This window comes from Scomber scombrus, chromosome 3 (assembly GCF_963691925.1).
Source record: "Scomber scombrus chromosome 3, fScoSco1.1, whole genome shotgun sequence".
In the NCBI taxonomy this organism is placed as follows: domain Eukaryota; kingdom Metazoa; phylum Chordata; class Actinopteri; order Scombriformes; family Scombridae; genus Scomber; species Scomber scombrus.
Window position 1 is genome coordinate 6,227,175 of NC_084972.1, and position 27,912 is coordinate 6,255,086.

At 39.7% G+C, this 27,912-nt stretch overlaps 1 protein-coding gene across 1 annotated transcript in view; it reads right to left on the minus strand.

Moving 5' to 3' along the window:
* The window catches only part of phactr3b (phosphatase and actin regulator 3b), a 53,560-nt gene that overhangs the window by 16,711 nt on the left and 8,937 nt on the right, over positions 1-27,912 (minus strand). The window contains exons 2-8 of the mRNA XM_062416640.1: positions 14,905-15,063; positions 14,643-14,717; positions 14,323-14,463; positions 12,262-12,492; positions 11,982-12,189; positions 10,430-10,620; positions 8,477-8,630 (exon numbers count right to left, since the gene is read on the minus strand). Of these exons, the coding sequence (XP_062272624.1) occupies positions 8,477-8,630; positions 10,430-10,620; positions 11,982-12,189; positions 12,262-12,492; positions 14,323-14,463; positions 14,643-14,717; positions 14,905-15,063 (1,159 nt within the window). The remainder of the gene's footprint in view (positions 1-8,476; positions 8,631-10,429; positions 10,621-11,981; positions 12,190-12,261; positions 12,493-14,322; positions 14,464-14,642; positions 14,718-14,904; positions 15,064-27,912) is intronic.

Sequence of the window (27,912 nt, forward strand, 5' to 3'; positions counted from 1 at the left end):
CTGACTGAAGTTAGTCTGAAGTCTCATAGAAGCTTCTACTTTTAAATGACTGTGTGGACACACTGTGGATTTTGGCCTCCATCACTTTCATTGAAAGCATATGTGAAAGAGATCTTTTAATAGTCAGTATGAACAGGAGGAATGATTACAGTGAGGAAAACCTCTTCCACTGGTTATATGGACACATGACTTCAAACATTGTGAACCTATCCTTTAAAGTTCCTGTAAACAAAATGTTCTAATGCTGGTGCCTTAAAGTGGAACTTTCACAAAGGACTCATGAATTTGATTTAACGAGATAAACTGAGAGGAAAGAAACACAAATTGCTAGCAAGAGCTTTTTCTATCAGTCATTTGAGGTATGCTATGAGTCTTTTTTTTCACTGTCATGTGAAACTAAAATGTATGTATACAATGACTCATGTTCAGCTGATGTTCACACTGCACAGTGTAACTCAGATGAATGCCTTGGCATCACGTTGCCCAGCATGCCGGCTGCTGCTCTGCACTGGAGTCAAGGTGAGAATTACAGATTGTTCTGTGCCTGATCAAGGCTGTTCTGTTCCTAATGCTGTACAAACAGTTGCACCGCCCAAGGCCCTCCACAGCACTCAAAACACTGCCATGAGTGCTTCAAACAGGACACAGCGTACAAGCCACCTCCACACAAACACTGCTCTATTCAACTGAGGCTCAACGCATTCAGTGTGACAGATTAATGATGATTCATTCAATGTGTACACAATCAGTGGTGCAGGATGGCTGTTTAGAGAGCGTTCATGGGAGAGGGCGTCTTTAGATTTTTTGTTGTTGCTGTGCGAGCTTGCCGGGAGGGGCTCTTCACGTCCTCTGGCAGAGCGTGTGGTCAGCAGGCAGGCAGGCAGGACGTAGAGATGCTGGCAGACGAGCACATGGTGCCATCAACCCTGGACAATAGCGTGCCTCAGCTGTCCACGCCTCTGACTCAGTTCATGTGGACAACCAGTCCCGCCGTCAGTCACAGGCAGAGCTCAGCGCTGCGGCACCAGGGTGCAAACACACAGCGTCTGGCACAGGACCCGGCTCCACACACACACGCACAGAGTTTTTAGTGTTTGCATGCTGCACACACCTGCTGCACAGAATCACAGGAACCTTCTAGTGTCTTATTCAAAGAAAACATCCTCAACTGCAGCTTTAAAGTGGATGGTTTTTGTTGCATTGCACTGCACTCCCCCCCCCCAACCTGTTTTCTGTCCCCACATGCACCTGTAAACCATCATTGGCAGTAATATCTCCGTGATCACTATTAAACATCGGAATAATCAATGATTTGCTGCATTAGTGCTGTTATCTAACCACACTTTGCAAAGTGCTTCACTGTAAACAATGAGGTGAAAGGAACATTAACATTGAAATAACAGCTAATGTGAATAAAAACAATGATAAATTGATGACAAATGTAATCAAACATATGGCTAATTATCAGAATTGCCAATCAGGGAAATGAGCTTTAAACCTGAACAAACAATATGTCATTAATAAGATCTTGTCTCGCATCTGAATCATGTATGAGGTCAGCAAATTCTTAACACATATAAATACTAGTTCATATGTGCAACATGGCATATGCAAGTTGTTTTGGTTACACATCTGGCCTCTAGTGTTTAGGACACAAAATGGTTTGGCCAATCATCTTTCTGCATGTTTAATGAGCGAATCAGTTGTTAGATGTGGCTCTTTGAAGGATAAAGTTGATGTCATTCTATGTTTAACTTATGCTGCAGAGCATAACTGGGACTGATTAGACGTCTCCCTTATGGTATTGTGTGACATATAAGAATATAACATCTAAAGCGCCTAAAACTTTTACACAGTACTGTATACAGTCGCTGGTTCACCTGTGCAATTTACTTCAATTCAATACATCAATTCTGCTGTAAATTCTACTTTTTTAGTTTTAGTTTAGCCACCACAGCTTAGTACGAGCTCAGTAATAAACATGAAATAGAATTATCACCAGTGTATATTGTTGAATTTTGTTAATGAGCTCAATATTGTCCTATAACTGCTGGGCAGTGTAGTTTTCAGTTACTCAAACAGGAGGAAAGAGTTTAGTTTTTGGGAACTACTTTCATTCGAGGATTAATACATGTTTAGTGTGCATTTACAGCGGCAGGATGGTGCATGTGTGACAGATAGAAAATGATGAAATGTAATAATGAATGAATATATCACCCAGTTCAACAATGAGGCTGATTGATGCATTTTTAAATAGTTCTTTTTTATAACAATGAAGACATAGAGGAATAAGATGTATTAAGCTTTGGATAAACAGACAACACTTGGTTTTGGTTATTTTATGGGATATTTGACAATAAAAAGTATCATTTTAATGTCTAATTTCTAATGTCTTTCTCTGTTGCAGTCTCAGTATTTTTCATTATTTTCAGTTCATCTGTCTTTATGTAAGTGCAGTTTGGCATTGATGCTGCAGGAAATGAATCAGTACGGTAATGTAACACAGTGCATGAACTACACAGCCAGCAGGTCAACAGATCTGCTGCTCTGACCTCTGTCCTCACTCAACAATGTGTACACACTGTCCACATCCCCGCATCCCACTGTCACCATTCCCCTGTCATGACACATAATTGATCACTTCCTGTCTTTATTATGCAAGAGTCATCAGGAGTTCACATGCGCAGTTTTTGTTGTGTTTGTTGGGGGGGGAGGGGGGTAGTAGCTTTGTTTCACTTTAACGCCCCCTGCTGATTAAAGGCCAAAAGTGTTACGACATCCTTTCTGGCATTTTCAAGATTTAAGTTCATGATGCATCTTGCTATTCTGCAATAACTTGATGGAATCCGTCCATGTGCGCACAAGGAGAAGCTCACATGGAGAAAAGCGTGTTTGGAACGGAGTTGGTTTACGATAACGTCACATACATCACACACACGCGGCTACTCCAGCTTTCCATATTGACACGCAGCTGTGAAATGCCTTGGGCGAGGAAGGGCGTAGGAAAAAAAAAACACGCATGGAGAAGCGTGATGCCAGGCTCAAAGAAGCTCACAGCCAGTATGATTTAGCCCGTCTGAATGTTACCCCGCCTTAATCATCTCTCACTGTTAAATTACAAAGCGGAGAGCAAAAGGCTTAGCTGTAAATTAATTAGGCCTCATCAAACATTCGCTGCCCTGTTTCTCTCTCAGTGTGGTCAGGCAGGAACGGAAACCATCTCTCTCTCTCTCTCTCTCTCTCTCTCTCTCTCTCTCTCTCTCTCAGCTCAAAGTCTTCATCTCTCTAATTAGCTGCTGTAACCTGTGATGGTACTGGGAATCTAATGAAACCACACCCAGCACACCCAGTAGTGAACTTACCGCTGCAGAAATTATGTAATGACTCCAATAACATTGTAAGTATAATTCTATAAATATAAATGTATACAAACTGCTGTTACTTTTATTTATCCATTTATCAGATTGTAGTTACTAACTAAATCTCATTAACATACATACGTTTAGTTTCCCTATAACTTGTCAGTTTCTCATTTTAAACAAGAAGAAAAGACAACTAACTGCATGCTATAGAGACAAGTGTGGCATTGGAATTAATAAATTAATCAATAATTAAATGAGTAAAAAAAACAAACAAACAAAATTAAAATTCGATTAAATTCTAATTTAAAATGCACAAGCGTTACATTTGCCAATTGATAATTTATTTCAATAATCTTAGAATGGCTTAAAAATTGAACTAAGAATGTAATTAGGTAATAACTAATGAAAAGCACTTTAAAGTAGCAGAAACTAGAAATACTAGACTTCAACTCCATTACATTTGAGAGAGAACTTCAACTTCAACTTCTTACTCCACAACATTTATCTGATAGCTGATCCGGTCTGATTGCTATACTGGTTCATTTTCAGATTCATATTTAATATAATAATAATTTTTGGCTTAGGACCCCTTAAAAAACAAAAAACAGTATATGAGTTTTCAGCAGTTCCACCTTCCCCCTCTAACCTTTTCAAATGGTATCCTTTAAACAAATGTTTGAGACCCGAACAGGAAAAATTCTCCAATCTTAAAAAACCCCAACAAAGATTAGACAATAGTTCACAAAAAGTCCAAACCAGATTTGTGTTTTCTCTTTCCTACCATGACCCATGACAAATGTATCTGGTGACCTTTTAGAGGGACCTGACTAGGTTGAGAACCACTCGACTAAACTTCCAAATTATATCCGGTAGTTGAAACATGGCTTTTACTGATACTTTGAAGCAAATGATACAAGTACTTCTTCCATCACTGTATGTATCACAAATAACATTCAATTGTTTATTCCAATTTTTTTCCATACGTGTGAGCATGATGATGAAAGACTAACTTGAGTTTGTTTGACTTCTTACAATTCAGATATTTTGATTCCACAATGACAAGTCGGACCGCTCCGCTTACAAGGTCTCCTATTCATTGTCAGTGGGTGCATTTGGTTCACAGGCAGACTCTATTGTAAACATCAGTACATTGTCTTCCCATGGTGATTTCTGTTCAGTGGGCCCTCTAGTCATGACATTTGTAGAGAGCCCTTCTGTCTCTGAGCAGAGACAAAGAAGTCAAAACTAAATGAAGCTGAAACTCAACGTTCCTCGAAATCAATGTTTAACTGAATGAAAGCATTGATCTCTGAAAAGTGGAAATCTATAGTTTGAGGACAGTGGAGACTTCAGTCATGTCAGCAAAACATTATATATTCAAAATGAATTAGTGTTCCATTTGTATTCAAAGGACCAACCCTATATGACCTATATACTGTCATTTATTAACGTTGATGATTTACTATTTGTCTTGTTAAGAATAGAAAAAACACCCTTTATGACTTTCTTTTTTATCTACAATTTGTCCATTAATTGACAGACAGTTAAGGCAAAATATTCACACTTTAACTTGCAGTCCATACTAGAAGAAAGCAATGTGTACTCTTGCCAGAAGAGAAGAAAAACAAAGGCACAAGGGAGGATATTATTACCACCATTTTATCCATCTTTCATCTGTGCACTCTGTGAATTCCCCCTCAAATGAGGAAGAGAGGGAAGACGAAGGAAGACAACATCCTGAAATGAGTATTTTACAGGGAACTGAATGCACTCGATGTTCCTCCAAAAATTACAGGACAACACAACTCCTGCTTCATTTATTTGAATAATGAGAGTGACTTCCCCTTAAACAAATCCTGTCTACACTTACCAAACACAATGGCTGAAGCAGATGGAAAGTTTACCCTTTCAAGCCTAAAATGCAGCATCTAAGTATTGTTAAGTAGTATTTTTCACTGTACAGCCAATGTAAACCTTTAGCTATAGATTTAATGGCCACTTGGGGGCAGTGCAACAAGACGAAAACACAATTCTAATATATTATCACCTCATAAAGTTGATATTACAAACTATAGATATTATTTCTGTTTGTGGAGTGTCTTTTCCTAACAAGCTGAATTCACTCAAAGGCCTAGCGGCTATTTGGAGCTGTGAGTCGTTTAAGGTAACAATGCGTCTGCTAATTAGAAGTTTCGAAATGTCTTTTTTCACTTGCGGAGAAAAATAGCTTCAGTTTCGACCAAAATTGGCAACAGAAAGCTGGGTCAACCGCAAATTAAAGCACTCAGCTGCATTCGGCGCACAGTAAAGTGTGAACATGTCGCTAACAGGCGTATTATCACAGCTGCCTGTTTTAGCAAAGGTATGAACAGCAACTAAATGTGTTAATAGTCTACAGAGGCGAAAGTGCTAACGTATAAAGTTACTGCAAATCCAGACAATACATTTTGGTGTTGTGACTACATTTTCAGAGAGGAGTGAACCCTCCTTTTCCCACTCTGAACATTGCATAAGCCTCCCAGCACACCCTGACACTGTATTATTCATTAAAAAGAAACAACCTGATTTGATTGTTAATCCTATTAAAATCACCATAATAACAGCCTACTGCTTGTTATGTAACACGACAAATACGATTAGTTTCCGTGTTGCATTCCTCCTCTGCCTTTCAGAAAATCCTGTTCCATACTCAAATAAAAATCAGACCGCTTGACCCAGAAAAGGTACATCCTAGAAAAGCAGAGGAACAACAAATCTACAAATCCTTTGTTGTGAGTATTAATGCCAAACTGATTCATGATAACATTTTTTCGCAATGGACCGCGGATTATTTGATTGCAATGTCAACAACATGCATCACAACATGAGTTTGAGAGAGTGAATGAAAGAAAGCAATATAGGTATCATGCATGGAGGGTTTAAAGATGACACAGTGAGAGACAGACATGTATTAATAGGAGTCTTTTTCCCTTCTTCTTATCATTCTGAATGCTTACTGCACTGTGCTGTAATTGAAAGGGGTGCTAATATTTTGCCTGCATACATTTCAACAGCCTCCAACATTTCTCCAAGTCTACATAAACGGATCAATTTTACAAAGGTAGGATTAATTGCAGGGTAATGGATTAAGCTGGATTTAGCAAGGTGTAGTTAATAGCCTGGCAACACAGTGTGAGGCAACTCTGCCCTGATTATGTGGTAGTGAACGCCCTTACCCATGACCCAGAAGAGGCTTTATATGATTTTCTTTAGGCCAACATAAACCTTTACGATGTTAATTAGCATACATGGTGTAAAAGTGATATCCGTTGTGTATAGATAGGACTTTTAAAACCTATAACATGCTGTTTGGTTCAGCCCTGTTTCCTGCCACAGCAGGCAGCTGTTTTCAGCAAAATAGTTCAGAGCACCAAACAGCAGACAGACAAAGTTAGAGACTTGCTGGTGAACATATTGGAGCATTTAGCGGATAAAGAGCCAGATGTTTCCCTGATGGCAGAAAGCAAACTAGAGCTAAAAAAAGAGTGGACTTGAATTCATCAGGTGGACAGAAACACAACTCCAAATGAATGCTAATGTTGCTCCATGTCCTCTGGACGTGTAAACAAGCAACTGTTTGCTAACACGTTTGCCACATCAACTTTATAAGGTCAATTTAGTGTTTACAGCTTCGCAGTGTGAGATGAGACGATCAATCTTAACTCTGTGTGTGTTACACATGCAATAACTGATTTTTTTGGCCACGGTGGAAAACGTCAACATTGACATATCATTACCTTTTAAGTAAATATGGCAACCTGTTAGCAAACTGTTGCTTATTTACACATATTTACACGGAACAACATTATCATTCATTTGGAGTCGTGTTTCTGTCCCCCTGATGAATGCAGGTCCAATATTCACTGAGGGGGAAATATCTGGCTCGTTAGCTGCTAAATGCTACGCTACATTCACCAGCTAGACTACAGCTAACTGTGTCTGTTTGCCATTTGGACTTTTTACAGCTTTTTTAAAACAGCACTATCATTCATTTGGAGTATTTGTGTTTCTGTCCACCTGATGAATGCAAGTCTATTCATGCTCTTTTAGGTCTACTATTGCTCTCTACCAACTCCTGAGGGAAATATCTGACTCTTTAGGGGCTAAATGCTACGCTATGTTCACCAGCTAGCTTACAGCTAACTGTGTCTGTTTGCCATTTGGTTCTGAGCAGGTAGTGTTCAGTGACTTTTTACAGCGTTTTCTCTGAAAACAGCTGCTTGCTGTGACCCAAAATAACATTATGAGCGTTTAGAGTAAACCAAAACAGTAAAGTTGCAGCTGGACAGCTAAACAATGAGCTTAAACTCATTATAAAGCTCCGTAAAGCTGAGGGGGGCTACAAAGTCGCCGATAATACTCTGTAGTTTCATCATGATAAATGATGCTTCTGACATTACACACTGCCATTTGATACATTGTTATTACTAAATATCGATAAAGCTGCTTCATGTAAGGAAATAAAATCTGTGGTTAGCCTTGCTTAGCATAAAGACTGGAAACAGGAAAATAGCTAGCCTGGCTCTATCCAAAGTGAACCACGTCTACCAATGTCCCTCAAGCTCCCTAATTATCATGTTGTATCACAATATAAAAACAACCATTTGAGGTTTCAGGGGAAGTTTCATGCTGGAACTGTTTATTTCTTGGCGAACAGATGGTACAATGGCTTCCAGGAGTTTTGTTGTCACAGTCAGGTTGCCAGGTCTGGTGCTAACTGACTGTATCTGGAAACCCACAGTATAGCCAGAGCCACTGCACAAAAGTGCAAGACCAACATCTAACTCCTTATAAGTCTTTTTGTTGCTTAACTCTATTAAATGGCAAATAAATTGAGTTCAGGTGGGTTTACCCTTCTGTCTGATTCACAGTGAGAATAAAAGAGTAAAAGCCTTTGTGATATGTTTGAAGACAGAGCATTTGTTAGTGTGGAAGGTGGAAGGGAAACAAACAAGGCAGACAACAGTAATGTTGAGTGATGAAACAGACATACATGGGGTAGAGGAGGATGGGGAGGGGCTGATGGGGGGGCTAGCTGATGGTGGGTTGATCTGGTTCCACACAGAGCCACTCACTTGGCCAGCTTCATCTCTATCTGCTGGCGGATCTCCTGCCGCTCCTGGTCGCTGCGGACGGGGAAGATGTTGCGGTCCTCCAGCTCCTGCTTGCTGGGGCGGTTACGAAGTTTCACAGCCAGCAGTTCCTTCCTCATCCGGCGTGGGAGGGTCCCTGTTGTTGTCGGGCACAAATTAAGGTCAATAACACCACAGTGGTTTTCATTATGTCAGACATAGTTTTCCAGCTAAGCCTACTGAACTGATGCTAATCACCACACAGCATGCTTTTGAGCTTTCTAATAACACCTTAGATACAACTGTGTGAAATAACACTTTTTTAATTAAATACATACCAACATGCTTATTCCAAAAATGTCCAAATATGCACTTGATTTTCTATCTTACTTTTATAACAGCTTAAATGTTATTTATGTATAAATATAAAAGTTCACTCCAATGTTTTATATTTATTGCACAATTTTGAATAACACTGGATGAACTGGGTCAACTTTTTGATACTGTCTCAACAGCACAAACTCTTAAAAACTGATATAAATTACACAAATGCACGAAAAATGAATATATTTTACTGAAGTCAATATTTAGTAGAGGCATATTTGGCAGCAGTTGCAGCCCTGACTATATGTGGAAACCGTAAGTCTGCAATTTTCCCTCATTCTTCTTTTCAGCCATAGATTCTGGATAGGATTAAGGTCTGGACTTTGATTAGGTCACTCCAGGACATTAACAATAAAGTTTTTAAGCCATTCTTTTCGTAGCTTTGTACCCCGTTTGGGGTTAGTAGGCTGGAAAATGCTGTAAATCTTCAGTTACAGTGCAGCTCTCTAGTAGACTGCAGCGATTCTTACTCTAAGATGTCTTTGCTTTTGCTGCATTCCTGCTGTTCTCCACCTTCGCAAGATTTGAAGGACCTGGCCTGGAGAAACGCTTCCCCACAGCATGATGGATGCTGCTACGGCCACGCTTCGTGACGAAGATGTTTAGTTTGACGGTAAATTGTAGACTCAGAGATAAAATCTTCCACTTTGTCTCAAACTTTCCTACAAGATAGCCAAAGTATAACTCCTGATGTCAGGGACTTTCTACGTGCGACACTACTACAAAACTTCAATAGGTGATTTAACAGCAATAGTAGGTAACAGTGCCTCCTATCTCAGTCACATGACCCTGCTGCTCATTCAGTGTACACAGGCTTCTTGGTGACCTCCTTCACTGGTTCATTGCTTCCACAGACACTGTTTTCCCCCTTTAGTGACAAAATGCTGCATTACAGCACATCAGTGTCTCCAACTGTCAGCGAAACTGAGGGATGTCATACAGCCACTTTCATTCATCCGCCTGGTCAGACTTTAGGGATAAAAAGCCAGTTTTCTGCCCTAAAAACACTAAACGACGTCGGTAAATTAGCCTTTGCAGCACAATCGATTGTAACTATAAGTTCATCTGGATTGATTCATGCTTAAATTGGAGAAATATTCCTTTAAATTCACAAAACAAAGAATGTAAACACGTCAAATCTCGGCATGCATTTTCACTCCAGTCTCTGCAGTCAGCATATATTTCTGTCACGTCACCCATGTGCTGGTGGCGTGCACATCTGTCACAATTCGTCATAATTCCCCCCCGTTCTACTCTTTTAACATTTTTTTTTTTACCCCCCAGAGACACAGACATGTTAACCGCAGGCGGCTGAGCTGCGCTGACCCACGTGAATAGCCAGGAATTAGGCCACCGCAGCAGATGTTGACGGGGCCGCTGAAACTTAACACCAGTAAAGTCAGCTCTCCCGTCACAGCTGTAAATCTCCCTGTCATGCTTTTCACTGTAAACAAATATGAGTGGAGATTAGGCCGCTTCATTATCCAATGACACGGTGCCCAGATTTGGTTGGCTTTGTACATTAAGAGGCAAAGGATAGTAACGCACATGTCGGCTGTCAGCAGAACCTACCAGAGATCACAGACTCGTTCCAGCTGTCCTGGTCGTTCAAGTATTCGTCCAGGCGCCAGTTCTCCTTGTTCTCGTCCGACTCCTTCTTGCTCTCGGGCTCGCTGGCGGGTTCCCTCTCCGTGCTGGACGTGCGGGACAGACGGCCATCCAGGCGGCGTTTGGGAGACGAGCGCGCCTCCTTCGCCTGGAAACTGAGGTCGCGCATCATCACAAGACAAGACTGTTAATTACGACTTAAGTAAAGGCTGTGAATGATGAGTGAAATGTAGCACGTCTGATTTCCTGAGAGTTTGCTGAGTGATAAATAGCTCACAATTGATTCCCCACCAACCCCAAAAAAAGACTTAATAACTGAATTCAAGCAGATGTTCAGTAGAGTCAGTCATCCCCACAAACAGCAGTGATTACAGGCCAGACTGTCTGGTTTTAGGGAATAAGAGGCCAACAAAACTAGTACAGTATAACTACTAGGTTCCACTACTACTTTTGATCCTACTAACTCTAAATAAAGTGTCTGTTTTTCTCCTGTTTAATACAACCTTCAGGTTAGCACAATTGCCTCAAAGAACGTGATTTCGAGATGCTGAATCTTAATTTGCTTGCTGTGGGTGAAGAGAAAATGTCTAAAATGTAAATCTTTGTGAGGTTTTTTAAACTTACAAGCGACTGACTTTCATTCATCTTTGCTGAGTGTCAGTATTACACTACAAAAAGCCAGGGGCCCATCAGCTGAGTTCCCTAAATCCAGCATAAAAACCCTCTAAATAACTACATGCTGTATATTTATGCATTTGGTTTGTTAGCACTTCTAAATCCACTGGCTTTGATGCTGCAAGTTTACAAAAGCTCTGCAAAAGTCATCAAATCCTCTTCTTACTGTACACACAAGTGCATACAAACTGTAGGATTACAATGGTGACAAAATGGTGATGTCAGTGGTATGTCAGGTGTTCTCTGGCACATACTGCAATAAGCTTGATTTTTGTATATAGGAGCAAAATACAGTCAGAACTAAACAAATGTACGTGTGTAATAAAGCTGTGAAACTTGTGTATTAAAAATATTCACAAACTAAGAAAACGTTATAGTGTCATAGGCAACAAAAACATTGACTGACAAGGTAGAAAATGTCAGTAATAGAGCTTAAAGAACTTTGATAACTAAATAAACTTTACATTTGATAAAACAAGGTGTTTAAAAATGTCATCTTAGGATATTAGAACATATTTTTTGACATATTACAGTGAACAGTTAAAAAGTAATGGACAATAAATAATCATTATTAGCAGCCCTATTGTTATTTTAAATGTGTGCTGCTGTTTGAAGAGTACATGCTGTTTATAGTCCATATATTTGTCTATATTTAGTATGTAATATGCGCACATGTGGCTCATGGGATTTGATGATTATATTCTCCAAACAGGAGCTTTTAATAGTCTAACAGAGATAAAAACATATCATTTATTAAAGGAAGTGCTTTTTGTATTGTTGTAAACAAGAATCTAGAAATGTGATTTTATAACTCATTATTACTAAACCTTTCAAGTCTGACCTGTCCTGCCTGTGTTTGGTGGCCAGGGCGCGGTGCAGTTCCTCAATGATGCAGCTAGGGGGCAGCTGTGGGTGTAACGACCCGAGGTGGGGGGACCCGGTGGGTGTGGAGATCCTGCCTCTCAACAGGGAGCCGTGAGGGTCTTTGGGAAGTGTGAAGTTCCTGGGTAAGGTGGCTGGGGACTTTCTCACTGGCACAGGAGGAGCACCTGCGGAGGAAAACCATCAAAGTGACACACTGCTGCAAAAACAGTGAGGTTTACCATCACTGTTAAACTCACCATCAAGGCTACCCAGTCTGGTGAGCAGTTTGACAGGCAGGTTGGGTGGAGGAGGGGTGCTAGCCCGTCTCTGAGGTTGGGCCACCGCCACTTCTTGTTTCCCTTCGACGGCCTCAGCCTTCCCCATGGACTGCTCGTCACTGGGGTCGCTCATTGAGGTGCGGTCGTCCTCTCCGTCCTCACTCTGATTGGGGTCTCCCACTGCCTTTGAGTCTTCAGTCACATCTTGTACTGAAATGCAGCAACAGCAACGGTGATGCAAAGGTCTGGTTTGTTTCTAAAGTCTTTGTCTCCACCCAGTGGACCATCAGAGACATGTTTCAAACTGAAGCTGAGGCCCATAAAAACTGCACCAGGAGAGATTTTCATGTAGAAGTTCAGCAATTTATCACTTGTTTTACTATTCAGAATCAATCATTTGATCAGCCTTAATTTGATGAGCTTCTCGTGAGAAGGAGGTACAATACAGAGTCCTGATTTACTGCTGTTCTGGCATATTAGACATTTTAAAATGTGCTTAAATAAAAGCATGGAGGATTCCCTGACACAATACCAAGCAATACCTGATTTTAAATGCAAAGAAAATATATATCGCGAATATGTTGTCCGATACATGCCGATATATATTTACATTTTTTAAAGTAGGCAGCATTTTATGTATATTTAATCCTTTTTCTTAATTCATCTTTAATATATGCATGTTTTTTTGTTCTGTGTGGGTTTTTTTTATTCATAGCTAATTAGAATCATTAAATTCATGGTGAAGTTCACTGTTTCAGTGCACTGATGTCATTTTATTCAATAAAGTTTATTGTCAAACTGTAAAATATCACGGCTTCCATTACATATCTTTTCCACAGGTGTTTGATAACCACAAAAAAATGTGTGTTTATGTATATATTCTTTACATAATGAGTATCCATATCGGTATTTTTCTCCTTAATATCCATATCGGCATTAGCCCCTAAAATCGAGTATTGGTCGGGCCCTACTATCTAGGCTACTTGCTAAAGTATTTAACTATTTCGTTTTTTGTCTTTTTTCGAACACATTTTGTTGCCTTCCTCCAAATTTTTATAACTTTTTTTTCATGATTTTCCTTTACTATATAATGTTCCTCCAAAATTCTGAATAAATAAAGTGATAAAATGAACATATCTAGCATTAGAAATCTACACAAAAAAGTGAAACCTGGACTTAACACCTCTTCAGTTACCCTGAATGAAGAATTATTTTTTCATTCATTTTTAACTGCACTTATTCTTACTAGACATTTGGTTGTGAGCACTGTTGTCTCTTGGAAAGCAGGTCCTAGTATTGTATCTATCGGCTATTCCTGTGTGGAGTTTGCACGTTCTCTACATGTCTGCTGAGGTTTCCTCTCACGGTCCACAAACACATGCAGTTAAGGTTAACCGGTAACTCTAAAATGTCCGTAGGTGTGAATGTGTTAAGCCAGCATGACCTTGAAGAGGATAAGAAGGACCAGATAATGAATGGATAAACACTGAACGACGCTACCACACAGCAAACACAATGTAAAGTGCAGAGTGAATGATTCTGAACACAGTCTGAATGACTTTCAGGTAGTTAAACCAACATTCATTGATTTCTTTTTGGTCACTTTGAGGCAGTGCAACAAGCTGAGAACACAACATTGAAATATTGTCACCATATAAAGTTATAAAGCCTAATGTGCTAGCCTATTTTCACATCTAGCAGACATGTAGCAACATTAGTATTAATTTGGAGTCGTGTTAGTTGCTAAATGCTCTGCTATGTTTGCCAGCTAGTTGCTTACTTTGTCTGTCTGCCACTAGTGATGGGCAGGTAGTGTACAGAGGGGTTTTTTAAAAGGTTTTTCATTGAAAACTGCTGCCTTACACTGGCGGCTCTAAAGAGGGTATTTTGCAAGTTCCATTAAATCATCCACCATGCACCTTTAAGTTAATGTGTAATTGCATATTGCACCTTTAACCCTGAAATCTACCTGAACATCAAGTTCTGTGCTTTGTGTATTTCTCATACATTTTCTATCTAGCCACAGTATCCGTATTCTACCTGTTGAGGCGTCTAAATCGCTGCCCAGGTCTTCAGTGGTGCTGGCCAGAGGTGCCATGGGCTCTTCGTCTCTGTCCTCACCGTCTGATTGTGTTGGGGTGTCCGGATCTTCACTGTTACCCCCACAAGCAAGATCTGACTCTGCATACAGCGCACAGTGAAAGAGGACAGGAATGAGTCACCATAGCTCTGGGCATCATGTGGCTAAACAAGTGAACTCTGTAATCAGCCCAGAGCCGTGTGTGTGCCTGTGTGTGCATACGTGTGTGTGTGTGTGTGTGTGTGTGTGTGTGTGTGTGTTTTCATCTATCATTTTGCACCTGTTTCCATCTCCCCAGGGTTCCTCCTGACGAGGTCATCTCTCTTCTGTCGTACAGCTGCCTTCTTCTCCACCGCTAAACAAACAACACAAACATTTATGAAAAAGGGTGCAGTGTGACAGCATGGAAAATGAAATATATGTGCAACAGCCCAGGTCTTTATAAAAAAATAACCTCCGATTTTATGTTCCCCGAGAGACCCCCCACACCGCCCACGCAAAACCACCCAGCGTTCAAATCCAAGTCGCGACGTCACACTCACTTGCCGAGGGCTTCAGCTTCTCGTTTTTCTTTTTCCTCCATTTCCAAGGCTTGAAGATGCGTCCCAGGCTGGCCAGCTTGCTATTGCGCCGGACGGGAGGCGTACGAACCCCTGAGACCAGGCAACCCGAATGCAGCGCCCTCTGCTGGTCCATCACATCTGCAACACGAAAACACACAGAGCTCCTTTAAGATAACAAAACACAGTCATCAGTGACATCAATCCAGCATGCTGAGGATTGAAGGAAGTTCTTAAAGTCACTCCTAACACAATTGGCTGAAATACTACTGACACCCCGTCATGTGAGAGCAGCGAATGTGGGTCAGTGGCTGTAAATGCTTTATTGATTCCAGTCTAATTTCTGAGAAGTAGCGAGCGGTGGGGAGAAAACAGAGAATCGCTTTGTTTGTTTGTGACTCACATGGTTTCAGGGCAGCCAGACCTTCCTGGCCCCGAACACGCAAACAATGAAAGGCTTTTAAAAGACATTTTGAAAGACACACAGAGGATAAATAAAATCAGCTTCAGTGCAACTGCCTGTTGTAAGGTCATAGCAGACATCTGCAGCCTGCAATCCCCGGCAGATTTCACACTATTTTAGGCTGCGTGCATCTCGTCGAGGTGCACGGGAATCTGCTGCACCGTTTGACTTCGTACAGTAGTGACAGGATTGTACAAATCTTACACGCTGCTTCTGAACTGAACATCCTGCTGCGTCTACACGTCCCCGACTGTTTATTTTTGTTAGCTTTCTTGTTCTGGATTTGTCCTTATTTTTGGATCCTGATGAAAATTCATTCCTGTGTTTTTGTAAGCCAGATTTCAGGGGAAATGTGTCTTTTAATTGAGGTTTTAGTATTTTAATAAAATGCAAAGTAATACATATATTTCTAACAAGGGTTCTGAATCATTAACCGATACAAATAATAGTCTAATGTAATATAATCATTCCTTTGTTCTGTGTGTGTTGGTGTAGTGCTGAAACAATTAGTCCATTCATTTGGTACTATTTTTCAGTATTGATGCATTAATAGATCAAACGATTAGGCTTATCAATAAATTGAGAAAATGATCATCCATTCAAAAATCTAAATAATTTGTTTCGTCCAACTAACATTCACAATTTAGATTTTAGACTTTAACTAATTTGTTTCCTGGCATATTTTCTTGAAAAATTTACTAATTAAGCGATAGTGTCTTATAAAGGATACATGTCCTTAGACCTGTCACGATAACTACTTTTGTTGGACAATATATTGGAGGATCATTTTATACCACTGATATAATGATAATATAATAGCATAATAATGCAAGGGAGTGGGACTAGAGAGTGGACGCTACGCTTCCTTTACCTTTAATACCATATAAGTAGCGCTGCGTGCTTCTGCAGTCTCCACTCAGGAAGTACACAGTGAGGAATGGAGGACACTACTTGCTTAGCTGTTAATGTGAAGTGTGACAATATTGAGGTAAAAAAATGATCAAGGTCATGTCCATGTATCATATGATAAATCGATATAAAGACACGATGATGCTGATAATTACATTATTGTACGATAAGTCAATAACGTAATTACTGTGACAGGCTAGTGATAAATTGAGAAAACTATTTGTTTTGTCTAACTAACAGTCACATTGACTTAGATCTGTGTGTGTAATTATTGATTAATCTGCAAATTATTTTCTTGATTAATCTATTGAATGTTTTGTCAATAAAATGTCACAGAATAGTGTCAACTTCCCATTACAGTTTCCCACGACAACATCTTCATTGTCCAAACAACAGTCTAAAAAAAAAAGATATACAGTTTATTAACATACAAGACAAAGAATTTAAAAAATCTTCACATCTGAGATGCTGGCACTAAAAAATGTTTTCAATTTTGCTTGAAAAATGACTCGGAAAATGACTCTTTTTGTTGATCGACCAGCTGTGTGCAGAAGCTGTGACTTCTCTCCATAGACAAAGACTGTTAATCAATAGTTATCTCTCTTAGCTAATACACTGACTTCGTGAAGCACTGTTAAGTCTGCAGGTTAAGCTGTAGAGAAGTGATCACAGTGATGGACAGAGAGGCGGAGCAGCACAGACGCTGACTGAGCTGACTCCTGTTATGCTGAACTGAGAAAGTGAGAGAAAAAGAGAGAGAGAGAGAGAGAGAGAGAGAGAGGTTCCTTGGAGAAAGGACAGAAATAGGCACTCCGCCACAGTCTGGCTCTGACAACAAGCTGACACCTCAGGGAGACTACAGCTGAGCCGTGGGCTGTGCAGGGGATCGCTGCGTGAAACACTTTCATTTTCTGTCAGCGACGTCTAAATCCACAACATCTGTTCATTTATCCCTTAAGAAATGAATTACATACACTTCCCCACTAGCACCAGTTACATAACACGAAGGCTAAAACTGAAATGTACTGTGGTTTATATGGAAATATTCCACAGGTGCAGGACCACATAAGCCAGGCAGGGATGTGATGGTACGGCAACCCAGGAAAAAGTACCACATGTTCACAATTTGACGTCAAAACCTGAGTGATAATCAAAAAAAAGCTACAAAATGATGCAGTTAGCAGCTGAGGGATGTCATGTAAACTTTCAAGTCGGCGCTATATTAAACAGATTTCCAGCACAGATACAAACCATCGTCATGTCAGCAATAAAATGTTCACACAGGCTGTTCCCAGACTTTAAGCAAGCTAGAGATTCTGTTCCAGCTGTTTTTTCTTTTTCTTTTTTTTTCTATCTGCATACAGATGCTTCAGATTATTTCACCCACTGTGGACCTGTGACTGTTGCACAAGAGATAACATTACAAAACACACACAGGCTTCCTCTCCCAACACAAGGCCAATCACAACACAGTTTATTGATCCGTGAAAAAGCAGCAGTATCAGCGGCTTGGCTTTCCCCAAAGACACCCCACAACTCCTGCTTGACCGCTGACGACGAGAAGCAGGTCAAGCCCCCCCCCCCCCCCCCCCCAAAGTCGACGTCTCTGCCCGCTCCGGGGATGTGGCGAGGAATTCAGGTCAAGCGTGTAGTAACTGTCGCAGCACCACCCAGGGTCAGGCTGCCGTTGCCATGGTTACCACGCTGGATGCTGCAGAAAAGGCCCTCGGAGGCAGAGAATCACCACGGCATGAGGAATAGGGAGTTGCTGGGCGGATGGGGAAGGCTGTTGCCACACAGAAAGATGGTAGAGAGGCAGCCAATCGCGGCCCGGCGTGTAATGATGCATAATGTAAGTCAGGCAGCCCCTGTATTTTTAATTTGCAAGTGATGCTGAAATATTCATAGTAGTGGTTATAAAGTAGGTGGTGAAAAATGACACGTCTTACAGCCAATGGAAAAGGAAGAAGAAGAAACAATCTCCTTATTGTGCTGCATAAATAAAATGTAAAGATAATGATACTTAAACACAAAGCACCTGCCAGAAGTGTCACAACATCTTCATCACATACTCATCATCACTCACATAACCATACAGTCATGAGTTTAATGTTCCTGAGTGAAATAAACCATTACTAATAGGGGGAAAAAACCCTTATAGTAACCTTTTCATGCTTTAATCATATCACACATGACTTATGAAAAGTCTCATAGCCTATAGGAATATAATAGGTTTATCACAATGATGTCACATTTAGCCTATAAGATAAAAGTACAGCTCACTGTGGGAATATTGTAGTAATATTATATTGTGGTATAGCGCCACTGAGAGCCATATGGACTTCAAATCCCTTCAGGCACATAACATGAACAGTGTAATGTTATGTTTTTCCTGCGAATTGCCCATAAATCAGCGTAGTATTGAGCGTAAAGCAAACTGTTGAAGAATGACACTTACGTATGACAGGATACACAGCTCCGCGTTCTCCTCCGACACACGCCGTTCACATCACACACACAGCCGGCGGCGGGCTCACACTGACCGGAGACTGATGCTATCAATGCCGTGGTGTAGTTTAAGAGATAAACGGACGAATATCGTACTCTGTGTTACAAAAGCTAGGTTCAACCGGTGATATATATAGGTTTAAAAAAAAAAAAAAAAAAAAAGCTAGTTTAAGGGCGACCCGGACTGACTGGAGTCAGCACAAACAAAAGTACGAGCGACCGGGTTACATCTGCAGCTGCTTGCCATGTGGACCCCGCCCCTCTGGACGGGAGGAGGAGGGCAACGAAACTGGCACACACTCGCTCATCTTCTACTACTGTTACAAACACACACACACACATACACACACACACGGGTTAACAGCTGGTCCAATGCTAACACACTGAAAGCAGCTTAACTATCTGAACAATGCTAGTTATCGCTGTCATATTTCTGTATACATGTAAACAGTTGTTAGTTTAAGCCAGGGGTGTCAAACATGAGGCCCGTGGGCCCACCGAGGAGTCCAATCCGGCGCACTTTCCTTCCTGTCTTCTTTTCCTTCCTCCCTTTCTTCCTTCCATCTGTCCTTTCTTTCTTCCTTCCTTCCATCTTTCCTTCCTGCTTTTCTTCCTTCCATCTTTCCTTCCTTCCATCTGCCCTTTCTTTCTTTCTTTCTTTTTTTATTTATTTCGTTCCTTCCTGTCTTGTCCTCCTTCCATCTGTCCTTCTTCTCTTCCTTCCATCCATCCATCCATCTTGTCTTCCTGTTTTCTCTTCCTTCCTTCCTTCCATCTGTCCTTTCTTTCTTTCTTTCTTTCCTGTCTTCCATTCCATCCTTCCTTCATTCCTTTCTTCCTTCCATCTTTTCTTCCTGTTTTCTCTTCCTTCCATCTGTCCTTTCTTTCTTTCTTTCTTTCTTTCCTGTCTTCTCTTCCTACTTTCCATCTGTCTTTCATTCATTCATTCCTTCCTTCCTTTTTAATGTACTGGTTGTTTGACCCCCCTGGTTTAAGCCATTACTGAAAGGTGTTTCCAATATTGCTTCCAATAAGTAAGCTAATACAATAGCATTGAATGGTACGTGCTAATGAAAAAGTTGACCTCTGTAACAATGGACTATTGTAGCCTATTAGACTGCTTTAGTTTTAGTTACATGTACCTAAACCCACAGTTAATATAATAATGATGGAAAGTAAGTCAGCACATTTACTCCCGTACAATGCTGAGTTTCTTTTCCATTTCATGCTACTCTATACTTCCACTTCACTACATTTCAGAAGAAAACATTGTACTTTCTACACCACTGCATTCATCTGGCAGTTTTAATTACTTTTCAGATGAAGATTTTATATAAACAACATATGATAAGCTTATAAAATACATTACATTCAAGTTTAAACCAGCGGTTCCCGACCCAAAAAATATGTTTCTCGTCACATTTCAGATGTCTACGGGTTGTTATCCATTTCCTCCTCGAAACCTCTCACATGGTTTCATTTAAACAACTGTTTGTGGTCAAGTCTTCCAATATTTCACAATAAGAAAAAGTTTAAAGGAGGCCAAAAAATGAAATCATATTTGCGTAACAGAACTGTGTTTTTTCTTATTAATCATCACTGGATCCCTCAGTTACCTTGTGACTCACTGGAAGGGCCCGACCCCTAGGTTGGGAACCACTGGATGAAACTGCCTAGCACCAACGTAATGGTCCTTTTACTGTCCTTTTTATGCTTAATGTATTATCAGTCATTTTGCTGATAAAACTTTGTCAATAGTACTTTTACACATATGGGAAGTTGAATGCAGGACTTATCTTAAAACTGCATATTTATCTTTTCAATAAAGCCAACTTTTATAGCATGTCTATATCCTTTAGTATACTGTATGTGAATGTATTCTTTCAAGTGTGGCACAGTCTGCTGGGTACTATAGATAATAAATCATGTCTGATATGTAGGGAAAATACATAATAGAAATAGAACAGCGTAGCATTTTATCCTATTTCCTTACATCATAAAGTAGAAGTTTCAAATCATTGCCATCCATAAAGCCATGCTGTTAAATTACAGCAAGATAATATAAATGAATCAGGCAGCTACATTGGGTTAGAAAATGATACCACTGTAAATATCACAGGTGATAAAAGAAGAAATACTAAGGCTATTGCAGTCTCCCTATTTAATAATGCAAGCCCATAATCCCATTGCAATACTACAGTTTTTATTAGGTATATTGTTGGTTTTTCAAGCAAAGAAATTATTTTAAAATACATTTTCCTCTACTTGCATTGGAGACTGTGCAGGAGACTAATTATTAATTATTCAGACAACATCACTTGTGTGTAAACAAAGCCTTTGCGGTTACATATCGATTTTCTAGAGAGGACCACTGGAACATTAACAGCAAGGAAGGGCTGGGCTGCATCAGAAATGATAAAAGTCAATGGCAGGATCTCTCCTCTGGGACACCTGTGCAGTAAGCAAAGAATATAAACAGAGGCGCATAGGAAGCTGGGCGAACATCAATCTCATTCAATATTTACAAGACTTCATTTAATGTGGTCGAGGATGGAAGGCAATGCCAAAAGTTTGGTTCATAAAACAAAAAAAATGACAAATGACCACAAGCTTGCCAACTGGAAGATGATGGAATCTGTAGCCACTGCACTGATGCATGATTCATATAATATACACGGGTGGCAGAGAATGGCAGAGCTTCAATGAGTGGAGCCACAGTTTCTTAGACAATCAACACTTCTGGTCACAGCAGTAATTAATGCTGTTAATGATGGCTTCATCCCACTAAGGTGTGTGAGCTCCAGTTTGGTTTTGTGGATTTTGTAATGAATGAGTTACACTAGAGCTTTACCTGGTACTGTTACTTTCATGTCATATCATTAAGGTTGTGATTGCATGCAGCCAGGTGGGAAAAAAAGCTGTTCACACCAGCCTCAAGCTTGTAATTACAGGTTTCACTATGTTAAAGAACTGCTAAAAATAAGTAACACAACAAAAGTCTAGCAGTGTGACTAAAAGGCAAAGCAGTGCAAAGGGTATAAACATCACGGCATGATGTGTCAATGCTCCCGAAGTCAGAATAGCAGGAGGCTTTTCATTTCTTCCCATTTTGCCAACATTGCCTGAATGCAGCACCTGACAAGTTGAAGCGCCTGCACCTAAACACACAATGCAGCCATAATACAGCCTTTTTATGGCAAGTATATTTAACGTGTCAAAGCAGGAAAAAGCACAGGTAGAAATAATACCATTAATCCATTCCATTAATTGTCAGCTTTCAGTGAGTGAGCACAACACCGGAGACATGGAGCTGGCTCACCTAAATGGAATTCTGCCATTGTTAATGTGCTTTTCCTGCTTTCAAAAGATCTATTCACGTTTTTAATTGCACCTGTGTGACAGCTCAGAGTCCACTGTGAGAAATGGGGTATGATTTCTGTGCTAACCATAGTCTTGTACAGGGGTCAGTGACAAAATAAGATGAGCAATTTAAAAAAAAATCTTTTAAAAAATTGTCTTAAAAGCAGCATCAGGCTGTTAAAATGTGAATTTTGTATTTTTGTTGGCTTCGTTTGTTGCGACATTTTTTTTAACCTAAAGTAAGACTGAATGGTCAAATGGTGTAACTACAAAAAACTTATACAAATAATTACTTCATTTAAAAAAAAAAAAGATTGAATTTAATATTTAGAACAATTGTATTCCATTACCTTTATTTAATATTAAAAAAGTTATAATCTAAGATCATGCCAAACTAGTTGATATGGTGTTTTATTGAGAATTTAGCATTTTTAAGCAAGTTTAATTATTTGGTACAATAAGTAAGTTTTTATGGTTACACCACTTAGACATTTTTGCCATAATCCTCTAATATATTCTCTCAAAATGGATGAAAAGCAGAAATTTTATGCTAGGTCCACAAAAAAAGAACGTGTTACATTTATTTTCAATGTATTCATTTAAACCCCTTTAAATTTGACTTAACCATATGGACACAAAAAATCATCATTGACCCACAGATAATGTGAAACTGGAATCTCATTAGGACTAACTAGCTAATTTAGACAACATCATTTGAATAGATGATATTTTTAGCGGTGAGAGTGTTACCACAACTCTTTACTGGGCCTCAGTCACTTAATAAAAACTGTGTTCTTTAGCTGTTCCAATTGAGGTATAAAAGTATGACAACGAGACCGCTCCAAACTCGGCTCCAAAAAAAGATGTGATGTCACAGTTCGGATGTTGGGAATACATTAATATTGCAGAGAGAAAACACAAGTTGTAAACAGTGTATGAGAGCGCCGATGCGGCTCGCAGTCTTGCAGTGTGACATTTTCAGAATGTCAGATTAATGAATTCCCCGTCTCCAAACACATCATCAGTGTTTCTATTGGCCATACATGTACATCCAAAGTAAAACAAAATGAGTCTATCGGAGGTGGCAGGAGACTGCACCAGAACAGGAGCTACAGGCTTGAATTTGAGCTTCAATTGAAATGAATGGGAACCACACTGACTATTTGCTACTGTATCTTACCAAAAATCGGCAAAATCTGTTAAATATGAGGTCATATTTTACATTTTCACTATAACTGATGGGTGGTAACATATAGCTTTTTGTTTTTGTGTGTGCTCATGTTCGTGGAGGAGGATGGGGGGGGGGGGGGGGGTGTATAAGTGTTGTGCAGTCACAGGGGAGATGATGGAAAATGGAGAAACATGCTCTACATCAGCAGAATAACAGCTCAAACCTTTAGGGGCCGTCCATTTGTGGAACAATTTGCAGCAAAGCACTTTACTATTAATTGCGAACCTCAACTGCAAAGTGGTCACATTGTCGATGATGGGAGAGCTTCTATGTGTAACTGAATCATAGGACAACTATTGATAGCCTGACATAAAGAACAATATTATATGATCAAACATTTAGTCTTCAATTCTTCAACAGATTGCTACCATTAGACATAATGAATTATACATATATATATAATATATTGGCTGTGTATAAATATGCAAGTTATGACAGCTCCCCAAAAGTGAAGCCAAAACATCTTGATTGTCCCCTGGTGGTTGGCTGCAGTATAGGTCATGAATCCCGTCCCCCTCCATGTTATAAGATGGAACATGAGACAAAGCTAAAAAAAAGTTTAAAAAGTTGTTTTCTGTCATTTTAGGTCATTCATATCACCCTGAAGTTTTTTCAGGTGCTCATTATTCTGATAGGTTTCTTATTATTCAGTCATTTGGCAATATATTCTACTCCGCAGACTCTGGCTCCAAATTGTGTAACACAAGCAAAATGGCAGCTCCGAGAAAGATATATTTTAGCTTCACTTTTGCAAAGCGGTAGGAAGTGGAGACGTGTCATCCATATTTATATACAGTCAATGGTTATATCTTTCAGTACTATGCATTAAACATAAGAAAGATGAGTTATTTGAGATGTCCATAAAGCTGATGTAACATCTTCCAAGAACCAAAGAAAACATTCCTTCTAATTATAATGTTCTGGGACACTGAGCATCTGAAATTCAAAATATCAGCTGGCACACACATTATATAATGTTTTTGTTTAGCAACCGCATTTCTTTTTGAAACGAATGCCACAGAAGCATAGAGTAACATTTGAAGACTAGGACACGCTGATTGTTGTTCTTATTCTTTGTTTAGTTCTGCATTCATTTCCTTGCATGTCATCCGTGTGTGTTTGTTTTTAAGTATGCTGCTCCATCTGCCTGGAATCAGTCGGAAAATGACCCGAATCTTCAGAAGCTGGTCTCCACTGGATGCTTTTAAAGTCCTTCAAAATGACTTGAAGGCAGGCACATCTGGCTGCAGATGTTCTGATGACTCATATTGCCCCCGTTTGATCCCTCTTGTTGAGGACTTGCAACAAATACTAATGAATATTTTTTGAATATTTTATGATTCTGTAATGCATTCTTTATTTTCATTGTACATTTTTATGCTTTTTTATGTTCCCAATCCTGCTAATTGTGCTGCTGATGGTTAAATAAATTTAAAAAATAAAATAAAAATGTTTGTCTTTTTCTTATATAATCATATTGTGATGCTTTTAGCTCTATTGCCTGTGGTTTCAGATCAATTTTCCATGTTGCTACGATGCTATTACTTTGATTGATTTTGTATCAGCTGTTCTGTAATACAGTGCAAGCGTATTCAATTATACAAACTGTGAAAGATAAAATTCATAATTTTGTATTGGAAACTCTGTCAGGCACAGAAAATGTTAAATAAGGTATGGATGGATGGGTTGAATGCCATACACAACATTCACATAGATATTTGTTGACATCGCTCTGTTAATATGTGGGTTACATTATTATGAACATTAAAGCTGCGATTTCTCAGGTCAGGTCAGGCTCAGAGCCACGCCACAGGCAGCAAGCAGGAGACTGACTGTTTTCATAACACGCTTGTCTGAAATGTACCACCTTAAACAGGCTTTCTTTGTGCCAACACCACCACTTCAAACTATAAAACATTAATTTTATGTTCATAAAACCCTGCTGCTGCTGCTGCTGCTGCTGCTGCTGCTGCTGCTGCTCAAGTCCAGTACTGTTCCCCTTTAAATCTGCTGAATCATTCATCAGGTATAGTGACAGCCTGTGCAGCCTACGAGCCAATGCAGTGTCACGGTGACAGATAGGAAGCTGTAGCAGTGGGGAAGACACAGCCTTGACTGCGTATACAGTGTGTGTGAGCTGCAAACTAAATAGTCTCTGGGATTCCACTGAAGGGGATGTTTCAAGGTTGGGAGGAAGCCAGGTTTCTCAGGTCGGACTTGGTGTTGGCTCGGCTTAGCGAATAGGATTTGTTTCAGGGCTGAAATTATCGATTAGTTTCAGTATCTGCGGATAATACTTTCTGACTAATCAATTTTGTCTTTAGTCTATAAAAGGTGTAGTGAAGAGTGAGATGGGAATTACAATTTCCAAGAAAGGTGCGTCGATCGGTCAAACAGTCCAAAGATATTCAATTTAAACCATGAAAATTGGTAAAAGCAGCAATTTCTCACACTTAAGTATCTGGAACCAGCACATTTTTGGTATTTTTGCTTAAAAGACAAATCACTGATAATCAACATTGTTGGTGATCAACCCCAACCCTTATCAGACAAGTCCTCCAAACCGTTGAAACCTATTACATATAACCATTAAGGGGTCATATATATATATTTCAAACAAAGTGCCTGTTTGATTGTCAAACAGAACTGGAAACCACTTCTCTCTACAACTTTCCAATGCTGGAATTAAAGCAGTCAGTGTTTTAATTTATAACTGACAATTTAACAAGAACACCACTTCACACAGTGACTGACCAGGTATGCTGAGGTGAGAAAGTAGGTGTGATTTCTCTATCACGCTCTCTTTTTTTCTCTTTCTCCAGACAAACGAGTGCAACACCATAAATGCTTTCAAGGACTGTCCAAAAATATGCACTTTTATTCCCATTAGAACAATTATCATGTCTGTTCCTTTTCTATGATGACCGCCTTTTCGCTACAAGGGTATTCGGAACATTTATCCCCTCCAACGTGGACTACTTCATATCAAGCATACCCCACGTTTTACAAAAGTAACATCATTTTTTTATCTGCCACTGTTATTGTTAAGTTTTCTTTTAGGTGTGGGAATAAAAACTACTTGGCTAAAGGAATATTTTTCCATTTGAGGAAAATGCCAGCCAAGTTAGATTTATAAGATTGATGCCACTCCTGCGCAGGTACGCAATACGAAGCTAGAGCCAGCAGGCTTTTAGTTTAGCTTATGTTGTCTGGCGAGCTCAGGTTTATGGCTCTATAGCTTCATATTTAGCATACCAACTACAAACAAAATTGGTTGTAGTTGAAATAAGAATAACTTAGTTAAGGATAGGGAAAGAGGACTTAGTAGAAAACTGTTGGCGCCGATTCATTTTGAAAAAGCAACAGTCAATAAGGACTAGGGCTGGGTTTCAGTACTCGATTGACATAAATCGATACCAAGTATTATTGAAACGTCTCCCGTCAAAAACGATACCTGCAATCGATCCTTTTTGCATCCTGAGCTAGAAATGATGACTATTTAACCCCCTAAGTAGTATGCAAGGACACATTCATTGCACTTTCTTGCCTGAGTATACATCTATGCACTATATACACATACATGGATTAAAAATGTGTGATGGATGCTGTGACCCACAGGCTGATTTAGAGCATTTTGTATTTTGTAAATATTAATAATTTGAAGAGTTTCAAAATGCATTTGAGTGGCATTTTATTTAATGCTTCTATTCACATGATGGGTATTGAATGAAGTACTTAATTGGTATTGGTATCACTTAAAGGGTACTTGGATTGGTACTGGTGTTGTAATTTTTTAAAAGGATATCCAGCCTTAATAAGAATACTCCAACAGTCAGCCAGCTGACCAATGATCATCACTAAGTAAGTCAGTCAGTCAATGAAAGGCAGAAGTTGCCATGTGTAGGGCGTGTCCAGCCATCTATTTCTGGCCATTATCTGTAACTGATAAATGCCCCCTCATTTTGCATGATTTTTGCATTTGCCTGTTTCTTTCTCACAAAGTCACATCAGGTCAGCAGTTTGTTGCTGATTAGTAGCTTTCATTCTAACTGAAGCTTCAATTCTAACAGCAGATACACATGTTCAAATCCAGCACCCAGTTTCTAGCAGAATGATTTTTGCAGCTGTTGCCCCCACCCATTCTCCATCTCCTCCTCCTCCTCCTTCTTTTTCACACTGCTGAGAGATTCAAATCTGTCAGATGCTCTGGGCTTAAGCATTTGCTTTAATTACGTCTGCCACAGAGAGCAAAGTATCTCTTTTTTTTTGGTGATAAAGCCCTCACTAGGCTTTTTCTATTCTCCATCTCTGTGGGATGTGGTGTAGTTTTTGTTAAAAAAAAAAACAAAACAGAAATGACTGAAAATAACTGTGCCGGGGTGGTCTATAGAGCCACTATTTTTGCCTTCCCAGGGCGTCCAAGTGATCATATCGCAGCTCTGTTTCCATTTGTCCAGCCTTGCCTATCCCCTTATTGTGGGATGGGGATGTCTGATGGATCAGCTGGATGCTCTGCTGT